Source organism: Candoia aspera, chromosome 4 (genome assembly GCF_035149785.1).
Source record: "Candoia aspera isolate rCanAsp1 chromosome 4, rCanAsp1.hap2, whole genome shotgun sequence".
Classification (NCBI taxonomy): domain Eukaryota; kingdom Metazoa; phylum Chordata; class Lepidosauria; order Squamata; family Boidae; genus Candoia; species Candoia aspera.
In genome coordinates, this window is record NC_086156.1 from 102706910 (window position 1) to 102721297 (window position 14388).

The 14388-nt window shown below is 42.5% G+C and overlaps 1 protein-coding gene across 1 annotated transcript in view; it reads right to left on the reverse strand.

Moving 5' to 3' along the window:
* The window catches only part of LOC134496783 (integrin alpha-M-like), a 37923-nt gene that overhangs the window by 10093 nt on the left and 13442 nt on the right, over positions 1-14388 (reverse strand). Inside the window, exons 7-19 of the mRNA XM_063302495.1 lie at positions 13744-13889; positions 11641-11794; positions 10438-10588; positions 8154-8239; positions 7496-7625; positions 6401-6543; positions 5641-5784; positions 4389-4595; positions 4184-4314; positions 2946-3103; positions 2280-2440; positions 1987-2118; positions 616-689 (exon numbers count right to left, since the gene is read on the reverse strand). Coding sequence (XP_063158565.1) covers positions 616-689; positions 1987-2118; positions 2280-2440; positions 2946-3103; positions 4184-4314; positions 4389-4595; positions 5641-5784; positions 6401-6543; positions 7496-7625; positions 8154-8239; positions 10438-10588; positions 11641-11794; positions 13744-13889 — 1817 coding nt within the window. The remainder of the gene's footprint in view (positions 1-615; positions 690-1986; positions 2119-2279; positions 2441-2945; positions 3104-4183; positions 4315-4388; positions 4596-5640; positions 5785-6400; positions 6544-7495; positions 7626-8153; positions 8240-10437; positions 10589-11640; positions 11795-13743; positions 13890-14388) is intronic.

Consider the following 14388-nt stretch of genomic DNA (forward strand, 5'->3'; position numbering starts at 1 on the left):
CTGAATCTGGGCAGCATTTCACCACTTGAAGCTAACATGACTGCAAGAGGGATTGGACGTTCCTGCAGAAAAGTCCCCACCCTAACCCTAACCCTAACCCTAAAACCCTAACCCTAACTCTCCCTCAAAATTTTGAACCTTACCTTATTTTGATATTTCATCCTTAACTAGGATTACCAGATCTGGACTACAAAAACCTGGACAATTATTATTAGGTGGTAGTTCAGAGTCTTGGCTGCCATCTAATGATTGCCCTGACTTTTGCAGGCCAGATCTTGTAGTCCTTCCTTAATTAACCTATTAGTCTGGATTTGTACTACTTGTTTTGCTGTCCCATCAGGTAGGACAGTGTTTCTCAACCTCAGCAACTTTAAACTGTGTGGACTTCAACTCCCAGAATTCCCCAGCCAGCATGAGAAACATGAGATAGGACAACACCACATTGGAGAACTTCCAAACATAGTATTCTGGTAATGCAGTGAGAGTTCAGCCCTACAATCTTCTGAATATTCAACACCTAAACACCAGGAGTTCATTGGCTCTGGACAATTTTCAGTACGCATGAGTGAACTCTGTTGATGTGCGGTTGCTATAAAGATGAAAAGCATACTGTACCCTGATAAATTGAAGGATGTTTTTAATTGGTCTTTACAGATTCCATCTTGACCGCAGTTCTTTTCAAAGTGCAGCTATGAGGAGATGAGGGGAGGGTGGAGAGAAAATATCAGCCTCCATGAACAGGTGAGACTAGTGAGAAGATACTAGAGGTTGAATCAATACAATATTCCTTTTAATTATCAGTCTTCCTTTGTAGATGTTGATATCATATTTATCATCAAATTTATATCACCTCCTGTAGAAGTTTGGTTTAGGCAGAGCAATGGCTCCCAATTTAATTCTGAAAATCTTGAACCCAAACCTTCAGAGACAGAACCCACTGGGTCGCACCTGCCAATCAACTGGATTTCATGGTGGACTTGCATCAATGTCATCTGAGGGACCACCTCTTCCCAGTTACATCTGCACATCCCATCAGATCCGGCAGAAGAGGTATGTTGCGGGTCCCATCTGCTAAAGAGCTACATCTGGCAGGACCCCGGAGATGGGCCTTTTCTGCCCTGGCAACTGCCTTATGAAACATCACCCCCACCCCAAGGTGAGGCTGGCTCCATCCCTATTAACTTTTTGCATGTCCCTCAAAACTTGGCTATGTCATCAAGCTTGGAGGCCCCGAGAGAATGGTGAGTTGTTGAGGTGGCTCCACTGTTGTTAACATCTGTTGCTCTCTCCTTGCCTTTTAATTATAATATGAATATTTTTAAATGGTTGATTTTTTAATATTATTGTTTTTTTATTTTTTCATTGTAGGCTGCCCAGAGTCACATTTTGTGAGATGGGCGGCTATACAAATATGTTGAATGAATGAATGAATGAATGAATGAATAAATAAATGTTAAACTAAACTCAGTTAATTGACTATCTGAGTGTTTATAACCAGAGAGCCCTTCCACAGGATGACTTTGTGTTGCTGAGGAAGAACTTCCAGCAACACCATTTTTGATGGAAGGGATTTGCACAAGCAAGTGCAAGGACTTGCCAGAATCCAGCTCCCTGTTGTCAGCTCTATAAGGTAGACCAGTCTAAGAAACAGACATAGTGCAGACCTAAAGCTACTTTTATGAGAACAGCTATAGTAACACAATCTTGCAAGTTTGAATGTGCTTCCCTTCCTCCCTATTTTATCTTCATGACAATTAGTGGAGGGGGCTGTCTTGGTGTTTTTGTAAAGTGTTTCTTGGCCTGGGCTCAAGCCTCGTTTATTTGATCATTCCCTTGGATGCATATCTTTCCTCTGTCCTTCAAGGCCATCTTCTATACTCGCTACATCCATATATTAAGCTTCAACTCCCTGCTTTTTTCATATGCATCTGTTCAGCCAGATGACGTCAGCCCGGTGACACAGATGCATGCTGAGCATGGACTTACTGATGCCTTAAGCCGATTAGGTTCATCTTCCTGTAGGATGGCTCGCAGGTTGTTGGCATGGGGGATGGGCTCTCCTATCAGGGTAAAATTCAGCTGGAGAATTATGGGCGTGAGGCTGTCTTCTGTGCAAGTCTTTCCTCATGAAGAAGCAGGGAAAAGCAACGAAAGAAGAACCGCTTGATTTCATGACAGCATCTTGTATTTCACATGAAAGATTAGACATTTTTTTAAAAAAAAACTGGAGCTGATTTTTATCTTGCCCATCCCACCCCCTGCAAAAGCTCTGCTCTTACTGGTAATTTTATGCGGTAGGTCTTGGAGTGTGGTCTCATACCGATCTTCATCTCTTCTGTGATGGTAGAAGAGCCCAAACCTTGGTCGAAAATGGCTCGTACTTTCTGTCGACCAGGGTCCAAAGTCAAAGTGTACCAAATGGTGCTCAAAATGTCAGGGCCTGAAGGAGATGACAATAAAACCCAGAAGACCTGGATTCTATGAAGGGTCATGATATATAGTACAGCTCCCCTCCCAAGAGACTTAGACCACAAAATCCTGGTGAATTTCTGGTGCTCACGGCCTTAAGGAACTGTAAAACAAATGCTTGCAGCATTAATGGCACTGCAGCTAGGAAGTCCCGGCTATTGTCTTGGATTTCTCTGAGGACATTGTCTTTAGGGATGCTAGGTTTAATGAAGGACTGCACTGAAATTATACCCTGATAAACTTTCCACATTAATTTATTTATGGAAGAACACTGCAGAAGACAGTGAACAATATTCCAGTAGAGTGAAACCCTCTGAACTTATGAGGTGCTGGTGAGATCTCTGAAGCTTTGCTATTGACTCACACAAACCAGAAGTGCACCTTAGAATGACCCTGATAAGCTGTGGGGAAGAAATAATCTTAATGGGAAGCTGTCCATGAGCCAGCATTATACCTTTGAAGATCTGTGGACCTACCTAAGGTAAACCGTGGGTCTCGCTGGATTTCAAAGCTGATGGTTGCCTGGCTGACTTCCTTATTCATGATTTCCTGGCCTTGACACTCAAAAGCAGACATAGGGATGACAGGTGGGGTAAAGGTCATTCCGCTCACCACACTGACCACAGGTCGTGATCTATTGTAGACATAAATAGGCACACACTGGAGTGGGCTTTAGGCAATCATTCTGGACCCATTCTGAGAGGGTTCATCCACTTGCCAGAAATTGTCATTTAGACACTCAAAGTATTTCAGACACAGACACAAACAACACAGACTCAAGGAGATGCATCTATTTTTAAGATACTGCATTTTCCTTGCACTCAAAAGGCAGGGAAATGCAATTTTCCACTTTCCCTGCTAAGACAAATCTATGCAAGAGTCCAAAGTACCTAACAGAGCAAATCTTGAAGGGCAACAGCCTCAGAGAGAACTAGGTAGCACTTTTATCTTATGAACCATAACCCAGCCTGAATGTCCCTGTACTTCTTTGACCTGAATGCCAATTTACATAGCAAAACTTCCTGGTGAATTGGCCTTGCACATGTCTTTGTGTGTTTTCATATACGTATATGTACGAGTTGCACTACTTTTTCACCTTAGGTAGCAAAACGTTTGGGATCAATCCTAAACTTTCTTGTCTTTCCTAGTTATGCCTGGCCCAACTGCTTTCCTTTCCTTTGATTCGATAAATTAAGGGACCACTTTAAAAGAGTTCCTTCAATTTACAGGTCTATTTTTCTCCCTCTTCATTAGAAATGGACAATTGTCACTTCTATACTTTAGAAAGGGTGCATTCATGCAGATAGCCTTTAAATCAGTGCTTCCCAAACTTTTTCCTTCATTACCCCAAGCCATCTCATGTCCCTTCCTTCAGCACCGTTGTAACTTTGAACGGTCACTGAATGAATGGTTGTAACTCAAGGACTACCTGTATTATAAAAACAATATCACTTGAATGATCTTTATGTCATTTCAACAAATTATCACTGGTAATTTCATCGATTTTCGTCTTAATAGGAATACTTTGGGAGATTTTTGAATACTTTTTAGTACATGTGGCACTCTTTAAGTCAATTTAAATGACCCTGCTGTGATTGGGTAAAGGGTTCATGTGTCATCACCTGAAGAAAAACTACTTTTACCCGATTTGGGGTAACTTCCCCAGGTTTGGGAAGCACTGCTTTAAATAAAACCCCGTAAAAACTAGCCTTACCTTAAGACAGCCACTTGTCCCTCAGCCCCAACAGCTACATCTGGGAGCCCATCTCCTGTAAGATCTGACCCCGCATCAAGAGCTTGGCCGAAGTACTGCAGCCTGTTGGCAAGGAGAGATGCTCTGATGCGCTGTGAAGAAGAGAAATCGACTTAAGAAGACAGAGAGGCGGAGGGGCGGAAGGGATGGGCAGCTGGAGGCTCACCTGGCTAAAAGCTTCATTGACAGATCTCCTCTTCCCCTTGAAGATGTACACAGCTCCTTGATTGTCATCCTCCATCGGTGCTCCAACAGCTACATCCGTCCACTGATCCCCGGTTATTTCTCCTGTTTCCGCTATGCTGGTTCCAAAGCGTCCCAAGGGGTGATGAGGTTCCCCTTGCAATTCCTTGCCACAGAAAAATGTTTCTCCCTGGGAAATGGGGTGGGGGGAGAGGCTCAAGAATTGTGCTGAAAGCATTCTCTCTAAGCCACTTTGTCTGGAGGAAACCAGGCACGTGGTGGTAGTCTGTTTGCTTCACTGAACATGGGCATTCTGATTTCGGTTAGTCCCCTCCCCTTTTCACTTTGAAAACTGGCCTCTTGACAAAAAGAGAGCTTCACGGCTCCCACTAACATTATCTGGTCCTCTTGCCGGGCGGCTCCCAGTCAGTTCTTCCGCATTCTGTGCCCCCTTGGCCTTGCTAAGTCTCACAGTTCCCTTTTCCCTGTTGTCAAATTTGGGGAAATGCATAGAAGAAAATAGTAACAGCCCAGCGTTTATTTCTGTTCATCTCCCCCAGGGTGTGGTCAGGGTGTGGCTGCAGTGGTGCAATCAAAGGTTCACAATGCACATAAACAATAAGTGGAGCTTCTTTTGTACTGTTGCAGCTGCCATCTTGACTTTTTTGACCATATCTTGCAGCCACTCCTACTCTCCCTCCTGCAATGCTTGGCAGAACTCAGCTTGTGTTGTGAGGTCCTAACCTTGCCTGGTTCTCTGCCCACGGTTCATGTTATTAGCTTCCTACCCAGCCAGAAACACAAATATCCAGGACAATGGGACATCACCGCACAGCTGGACCGCTCTATTGTTCAGTTCATGTCCACAATCCTCTCTCAACTCCCTTTGACTTTCCAACATCTGGGGCAGTTCTATTTTTCAGTTCTGGCTAGTATTTTGAAATGACCTTGGGCTAAACACTGGTACTCGGTCTCAAGTTTTATAATAGCTAGGCTGAGCCTAGCTGCTTGTAAGGAAAGCACAATGAATGAATGAATGAATGAATGAATGAATGAAGTATGCTTTTTAAAATTGATGCAAGTCCTGCTTATATTATTCTTGAAGGTCCCAAGACTCTGAAGCAACACATCCAAAACTATTGAGTAGAAAGCCCAGCCCAGCCCAGCCCAGCCCAGCCCAGCCCAGCCCAGCCCAGCCCAGCCCAGCCCAGCTCCCAGCCCAGTCTTTTACCTACCTGCCTTTGGCAAACATAGACTCTTCCTCCTGCAGTGCCGTCATAATACATAGGTGCACCAATGAGGACCAAGTCAGTGTTGCTGTCTCTGTCCAAGTCCACAGCACACAGGGTAGCCCCAAAATACGAGCCAATCTGGGGGGACTTAAAGTTTCCATTTTTTAAAGATGATGGTCCTTTGCCTAGGATCCCCCGGTCTGCCCAATGTCGCTGCCTGATGCCCCCTCCCTTTTTTTCCCTTACCCACTGGATGTTCTAACAAAGCCTCCATTGCCAGAGACAGAAAGGAAACCGCTTTCTACTGAGCTAAGGACCTATCAGCCAGATGCTGCAGCCAGACCTAGCAGAGTTGCTGATCCATTTAAGCATTTAAACTCTTTGGACAGAAAGAATTGTTGGGACTTCCACTCAAGAATACTCAGATTCATTGCTCAATGTCTCAGGATCCCTTATTGGGAGCTACCGTATGACATTTGTACTGGATTTAAATAGCAGCTCTCTGATTTCATGAATGGTTATATATTCAGCGGATCAAACTTCTCCTTAAATCTGGAGAGACTCAAACAGTTGAGGTTTAATAGGTATCCATAACGCTTTAGGATGAGTTTATTTATTCAAATGCCTGAAATGTTTAATATTTTGCTGGAATTGAGGAATGTATTTCAACGGGAGAAGTCTTCTCTGGTTGATGGACCATACACCTAATCAAAACACACTAACATGCTAAAACAATTCTGCAGGTCATCAGAAGCCCTTTCACCTTCTTTAAAGACAGCTCTGACTTCTTCATCCACTGCCCTTTCTCCTTGCTGAACCAGGCAACTTTGCCTACATGTTGGTAACGTGGGGCTCCCACCACGTAGCTTCTCTGTCCATTGACTTGAACTTCCTGAATTGAATAACCTGGGGAGGACACAAGAACAATCGACTAAGAGGATGAAACACAGTTTCTCTAAAGGGCACACAACTTACTTACAATTTTATGAAAGGCATTCTCAACCAGCAAGTGTGATGCAGATGCTTCTGGGGTATGTTTAGCCTGCATGATGTAACCCATCGTGTGCCACAAGCAAATGTCCCTGGCAGTAAGAACGATTTCTAGGTCTTCCTTTCTTACACCCTCAAATTACAGAGGAGTTGGGATTCGTGCTTTCACTAGGCCTACCATACTTGACTTGCAAAGCTCTGGATGACTCTTAGATGACAGCAGTGATCATTCAGAGTCTGGCAGCCCAGATATGGTGGGCCTACAATTCTGCAAAATGGAAAAATAGTTCTTTAGATTTTGGAATGGATTGGCTGTTGATGGACAATGGAGCAGTTGGCTATCTAGTACTGGCCACCATTACATGCCAGGTCAGAGATTAAAGCCACTTGGGATCTAGTCAGTGGGCATGTGAAAAGGATAGGAAAACAGCAGACTGATGGTGGAGTTCAAGGGATGATGATGATGATGATGATGATGACGACAATGACAATTTTTGGCAGAACAAGTTCTGTACTAGTCCAAGACATTTTGAGCAAATGTGGCTCAACTCCATTGTCCCAGTTAACATTTCAAAATGTCTTGCCGCAGAATCCAAGCACCAGTTTCTGCTTTCCCCCCTGCTTCTTCATGATACCCTTTGTAAGAGGTGGCTTCACATTACGGCAGGACCATTAGTAGCATATAACCTATAGACATGCTTCCACATTCCTGTGATCTGCTAATCAAGTTGTACTTTGGAAAATAACCAGAGACACAATTTTTGCATTTTGCAGTCTTCCAAAGAAGCTAGAGACAGACTCTCTAGCAGCTGCCCACAGCTTTCCACCAAAAGTAGGACTGGAGCAATCATTCGCTTTGGAATCTTACCAAGATAAGCAGATTTCCAATCATTAGTGGAGCTGGAGATATTGATAAAAGTTGGATCACCACGGCTCTGGTAAAGGAAGACTCCTCCAGCCCAGTCATAGCTTCCTACTGCTCCCAATACGGAGCCACCCTAAACCACAAAAGAACCAGCAAAGCAGAGATGATGTCAATCAACTGAAAAAAATATCCATCAGATGCAGATTGCTGTCTTCCTCCTTTCATATGACACTAAGGCATTTTGAAAGTTTTCTTTTCTACAGCCCACCTGTAATAACCATGTTTGGGACCAATCAGGCATTCAAAAAAATCCTGTACTCTGGATTAGCCAGATCAAACTATCTACATCTATAGGAATCAGGAGTCCCAAGGAACAACTCTGCACTCTTTCCTTTCAGACACTGAAGTCAACGTAGACTAAGCCAGTGTTTCTCAACCTCAGGCACTTTAAGATGGGTGGACTTCATTTCCCAGAATTCTCCAGCCAGCATGTGACAGCCCATTCTACCAATGATTTGTCCAAGGCAGCCCACTAATCTTGATCCCCACAGGCATTTAATTCTGACATTTTTTCCTAAGTCACTATTTTATGTTTCTGCATCAGCCTGACCTGTTACTTATCAAAATCTAGTTTGCATTGGAAAAGGTAAGAATGACTCACTGGGGTCTGTAAGGCACTGAATCCTTCCTGGGACATCTCTAAATGGAAGAACTCAGAGATGCTGCCAGTGCCTTGGGACTGAGTACCTGCAGAAGGAAGATGGAAAGAAAGACCAAGTTTTTTCAGCCAGGTTCCGTCCCTGCGATGCATCTACTGGACCAGAGGGTGGACCATACCAGAACAAGGGAGGTTCCACTGGGGCAGAAGATGGCATCAAGTTGACTGAAAGAAATACCTAACACGCTCTGATGTCTCTTGCTGCAACCTAATGGCTTTGGGGAGGTGATGATGGTAGAACAATGGCAGGCTGAGCAGAAGGATAGTCTGTCATCTTAGTTCTGCTCATCCACCCTTTACAACTTCTTCCCAAAAACAAGGAAAAGAAGGTTAACATCCTAATCATGTCAGACTTTCAGGTGTCAAAAACTGTACATCAGAATGAACTGCTTGCACATTATTGGTAAGGCTTAAGTGACTTGCATAAGGAATATACATCAGGATAGGTCCTCCACTTTGATCTTCATGGAAGAAGACAGGAAGGGAAACGAAGCACAGCTTTGATTTTAGCATTTATTACATTATTCTACTTTGTTCCTCCAAGAGTATCTACTATGTCTCTACCTACAAGCTCACAATCTTGGGAGGGAAATAATGGCTGGAAGATAATAAGTTGTCTGAGATAATGTCCTAAATGAAGTCCCTTACACAGCTATATGACTGGTTGATTTAAGGTTAAGCCTCAGTATTAAGTTATAATGCAGAAAGAATGGCTGGAGTGTCTTGACTGGGGAAAATTAGGCCAATGCAGAGGCCATTAAAATGTGCAAGCTTTTGAGCTTCCTAGATCTCTTAATCAGGCAAAAAATGGTATTGGAAGGGGGATGAAATGAAATCTACATGGACAAATTCTTAAGATGAAGTGTGAGAGGAGACTGCAGACATAAGATCTGGGTTTTTTCCTACTCAGAAGGTGTTACTATAGAAATCTGAAAAAAACACCCTGTCATGGCATACTCACAAACTGAGGCTAGATTAAATAAGCTTCTTATTTTTGCAAATGTTGTCTCCCTTTGCCACCTTATAATCTTGGCTGTCCAAGAAAATGGATCTAACAGAACATTGCTTTCAGTGGTTGAAAGATAAACCAGGTACATATTGCAAAGCAGTATGTTGTTTGCAAAGGGCTAGATGTCCCAATGTGTGGACCTCCCAATTAACTTGCATATTGTTGTTGTTTATTCATTTAGTCGCTTCCGACTCTTTGTGACTTCATGGACCAGCCCACGCCAGAGCTTCCTGTCGGTCGTCAACACCCCCAGCTCCCCCAGGGACGAGTCCGTCACCTCTAGAATATCATCCATCCACCTTGCCCTTGGTCGGCTCCTCTTCCTTTTGCCCTCTCCACTCTCCCTAGCATCAGCATCTTCTCCAGGATGTCCTGTCTTCTCATTATGTGGCCAAAGTATTTCAGTTTTGCCTTTAATATCATTCCCTCAAGTGAGCAGTCTGGCTTGATTTCCTGGAACTTTGGCCAACTAAACAATTTAGTTGTTTATTATTTCATCTGTACCCCTCAGGCAATGGAAATTTGTCCATAACAGGGTAATTCTGCATTCTGATACTGTATATCCATATCCAAAAATATCCTGAGAAACATTCTGATGTAGCAAAAGATTCCAACAGGTACTTTCAAAAGGCTGAGAAAAATGTACAGAATTTTTCAAAATCAATCTAATAGGCAAGAGCCAAAATTAGGCATATTGAAAGCAGATCCATTTAGATGGATTCCATTCATTCACAGCCAATTTATGTCCCATTGGTTTCAATGGGGTTTTACTCAAAATACAGCTAAATCTGGATCCAGGTCAATATTTATTATGGATATTCTTCTAGTTACAGCAGACAAGCATATTTCCAACTGGCAGAATCAAGATAGATGATAGATAGATATAGATATAGATATAGATATAGATATATAGATATATAGACAGAGATAGATAGAGATAGATAGATAGATAGATGATAGATAGACAGACAGACAGAGATGATAGAGACGTATGTCTTTGCTGCTCCCTATACTGCTGAAAATTTCTCATAAAAGGCAGTCCTGGAAGTCCCTCATGGCAGCTGGAGTATCAGGATCCAAAATCTAGCAGTCATCATGTCTCTCCTCGCCATTTTGACTAAGGTGACAATCATGTATGATACTGAAGTCCAGTATTCTAAATACTCTATGAGCCCCAGATCTTAGCATTATTTCAAGGCAACCCAGTGGATGTAATACCTTCTATGGCAAAAATTTTATCCTGAAGTTTGCTCTGGATGTCCTTGAGAGCATCAAAGTTGATCACGGAGAAAATGTGATCCACAGAGGGTTTTGAGGCAATATCAGTGAGTTCTTGCCTTGCAGATCCTTGTGAGAAAGCTTGCCCAACCTAGGTGGAATGCCAGAGATGGTGTGTGTGAGGGGGATGAAAACAGAGAATGTATTGAAAAGAGAAGGCCAATGGCCAGTTACCCTGCTCAGAATAAGAATTCTACATGTTAGTGAACTTTCCCTCCATTTGTAGAGGAACCATTTTGTCCTTAATTCTTTCCTACCTTAGCTTGTAATCTGGGTTGAGGATGAACTCTCCCCCCCACCCCAATTTATTCTACCCCTCCAGTATCATCTCCTTCTATCACCTTCCTCTCCTAATATCTGAAACAAACCCTACAAAGATAATTTCTCAGAGGGTCTAAAAGACTATATCTGCCCTTACAAGTCTTACAGATATTAAGACCTCCAGAGGAAGTCTGTCTCTTGGGTCTGTCATTTTCAGTGGTCTATCTGGTATGGAAACTAGAGATAGACTTCCCAGAATTTGAAACTCCCTATCCAATGAGATCAGGCCAACTTTTTTTCTTTTATCCAATAGTAGAGAATATGTGTAGCTCCAAGCTGACCTGTTGGATTCTTGGTGTTCTCTGAACTTGATTGTTTTCTTGTAGATATTTCATGACAGGGTTGGTAACATCATCAAGGTATATCCATTTCATTGCCGGACTAGGTAACATCACCATGCACCGATGATGTTACCTACTCTGGTAATGAAGCATCTGCGGGAAAACAACCAAGCTCAGAGAATACCAAGAACCCAACCTTTTTCTTACCATTTCTCAGCACACAAATAAAGTAAGACTATTGACATCTACGTGGACTTTAGTTGGAACTGGGGGCATCTTGGCTGTCTTTATGTTCTTAAATTAGGGTTCAAATTGTGTTTTCATTATATGGTTGTTTTAACTTTTGGTTAACTGTCCTGAACGCTATATGTGCAAACTTCAAAAAACACATTTTGAAGAAAGGCCTTTTGTTGATAGACTGAGAAGAAACAATACATTTCCCTCTTTACCCTGTGTTCATATTGGCAACTCTATATGTCAGAGCAATCAGAAGAAAATAGTATGCTCTTATTTCCTGGTAATGTTCTGCTAAAGTTCTCACCCCAATGGCAAACCGGATAATGTTAGCACTTTGTGCTTCTGGAATCACATCGTCATATTCCAGAGGATCATCTATTTTCTCCCCATCGGTTATCACAATGAGAATTTTAGATGCATCACTGCGGGATCCTCTTTCTGGGAGAAACATTTCACGCCTAAAGAAAAATGAGAAACATAATAATAAATTGAACCTGTCCAGTTTCTGAAAACATGATCTACAGATGAATGCTATGTAAAGAAATAAATGAAAATCTTATAGAGAAATTAACAAATCTTTAGTACAAATGATTTAAGAATAAAAATTAGGGATGAGTGGAGGTTTGCTCCATTTCTCTGTTAATGGGACAAAAATAAAGGGAAAGCGAATAACAACTTTTGCTGTTTAAAACAGAATGGGAAGGAGAAGGAGGCAGGGAGGATGCTGTTCCACAGAACGGGGACAGCCATGGAAACGGCCCACCTTCCTGGCCCTGATGGGAACACTCGTTTAGAGTAGGAATCCAAAGGGAACTTTCCTTTCCAGATATTGTTGATGATCAGATGCCTCTGAGAATTGGCTGTCCTGAAGATATTAAGGTCCTGAGCCATGCAGTGAAGGCCTCATGATCCAGGGATAGTCATAATTGGGGTAGCAGGTGGACTTGTGCAAAGGCACTCCAGGTGTCACCTGCTTCCTGAGATTTTAAAGGAACAAGGCCCAGCATACTTTCTATGCAAATCATCAGGTCTGATTCATTCATTATGAGCTAGGTTTTTTGCAAATCACAGCCTGTTTTGGCAAAAAGCAAACAAAATGAGTTACAGGTAGACCTTGCTTAGTAAAGGTAAAGGTTTCCCTTGACATTAAGTCCAGTCGTGTTCGACTCTAGGGGGCGGTGCTCATCTCCGTTTCAAAGCCGAAGAGCCAGCGTTTGTCCGTAGACACTTCCGTGGTCACATGGCCGGCATGACTACACGGAACGTCGTTACCTGCCCACCGAAGCGGTGCCTATTAATCTACTCACATTTGCATGTTTTTGAACTGCTAGGTTGGCAGGAGCTGGGACTAGCAACGGGAGCTCACCCCGTCACGCGGATTCGAACCGCTGACCTTCCGATCGGCAAGCTCAGCAACTCAGTGGTTTAACCCGCAGCGCCACCGCGTCCCTTACAGACCTTGCTTACTGACCGCCTATTTAGCAACTGTTCAAAGTTACGACAGCGCTGAAAAAGTCCTCACATTTACAACCATCACAGCATTCTGTGGTCACAGGATTGCCATTTGTGTGCTTCACAAGTGGCTTCCAACAAGCAGAGTCAATGAGGAAGCCAGCAATAAAATCGCAAGTCACTGTCACATGATGTCTCGCTTAACAATTGTGATGATTTGCTTAACGACCACAGTGGAAGTGAGGTCATAAATCCATTGCGGTCACATGATGTCTCACTTAGCAATGGAGTTGCTGGTTCCAATTGTGGTTGCTAAGCGAGGACTACCTGTATATCCATTTTAGATGTATGTTTTTCTCATTCTAGGTACCACTCTGACTTTTCAGGATCTGCTTCTGATCCTGGATTAAATTGTATTTGATGACCACTGGAGTGATCAAGAGGAAATTAATTCATTTCAAAAAATCTAGATCAAGCTATCCAAGATGATCAGATTATCTCTACATATTCCTAGGAAATACAAATTAAATAATTTCATTCCTTTACTGGTCCAGTATTGTTAAACATAGGAATATCTCAGTATAGAAGATAGTTGAATACTTCTTCCCAGTTATAAAGAAAATAATGGGAGCTGCTTTTAAATTCATTTCCAAATTATAAATGACAGTGAAATTGTATTTTTAAAATTGAGGGGAAAATAACCTCAAATGAGGTCCAAAACCCAGGAAACTCTGGGAAGTGAGTGGAGGTATCTGCAGGGTTTGATAAAAAAAAAGTCAAGATGGTGCGATCAAAGCTCTGTCTGTGTTTTTTTAACCATACCCTGCAGACATCCCCACATGGATCCCCTTTTAAATGCAAGTAAAAGATGAGCATTCTAGGCTAAGTGGCTGGAGTGGAAGCCAGCACCACATTGTAGTGTGAAATTAAAAAGAACCAAACAATGAATACTTACACCACCTTCTGGATATACGTCGCTGTGAAAGTAGCTCCAAACAGCTGCCTGATGGGTCTAATCAATTCATCAGAATCTTTGGTATTTTTGAAACGAAGAAAGTCAAACTGTTCTTTATACCTACTTGAGTACTGGGACAAGGCAAACTAGAGGGGGCGGGGAAGAAAGGAATTATCCCTCTTTTTTTAAAAAAAACTATTTTTTTTATTTGTTCAATTTATATGGCTGCCCATCTTGCCATAGAACTCTGGGCAGCTAATGACACATTAAAAACATCATACAAAATAGCAGCCAAAAAAAAAAAATCAACCGATATAGGAAACCTGTTGTCAGGATGTGGCATCCTGCCAGCGCATGGATGGGAATTGTAGTAGTTTAGATCGCAAGCACGCTTAGGTTAGCAGTTAGGAATGCAGTTGAATAGCTTAGCTAGGCAGTGCTTTACCTTCAAGGCCAAAAGGACTGTGTCATCAAGAACCATTAGAAGAAGCGTGGAGCTGCTGGTAGGTGGGTAGTAAGCTTGTAGAAATTTAGGAGGGGCCAAGGGGCTTTTTGTATCTGCATTGGCAGGCTTTTGGGCAGAGTGGTCTTTGGACTGGACCTGATCGCTTTGTATTAATAAAGATTTCTTTATATCCTGCAGTG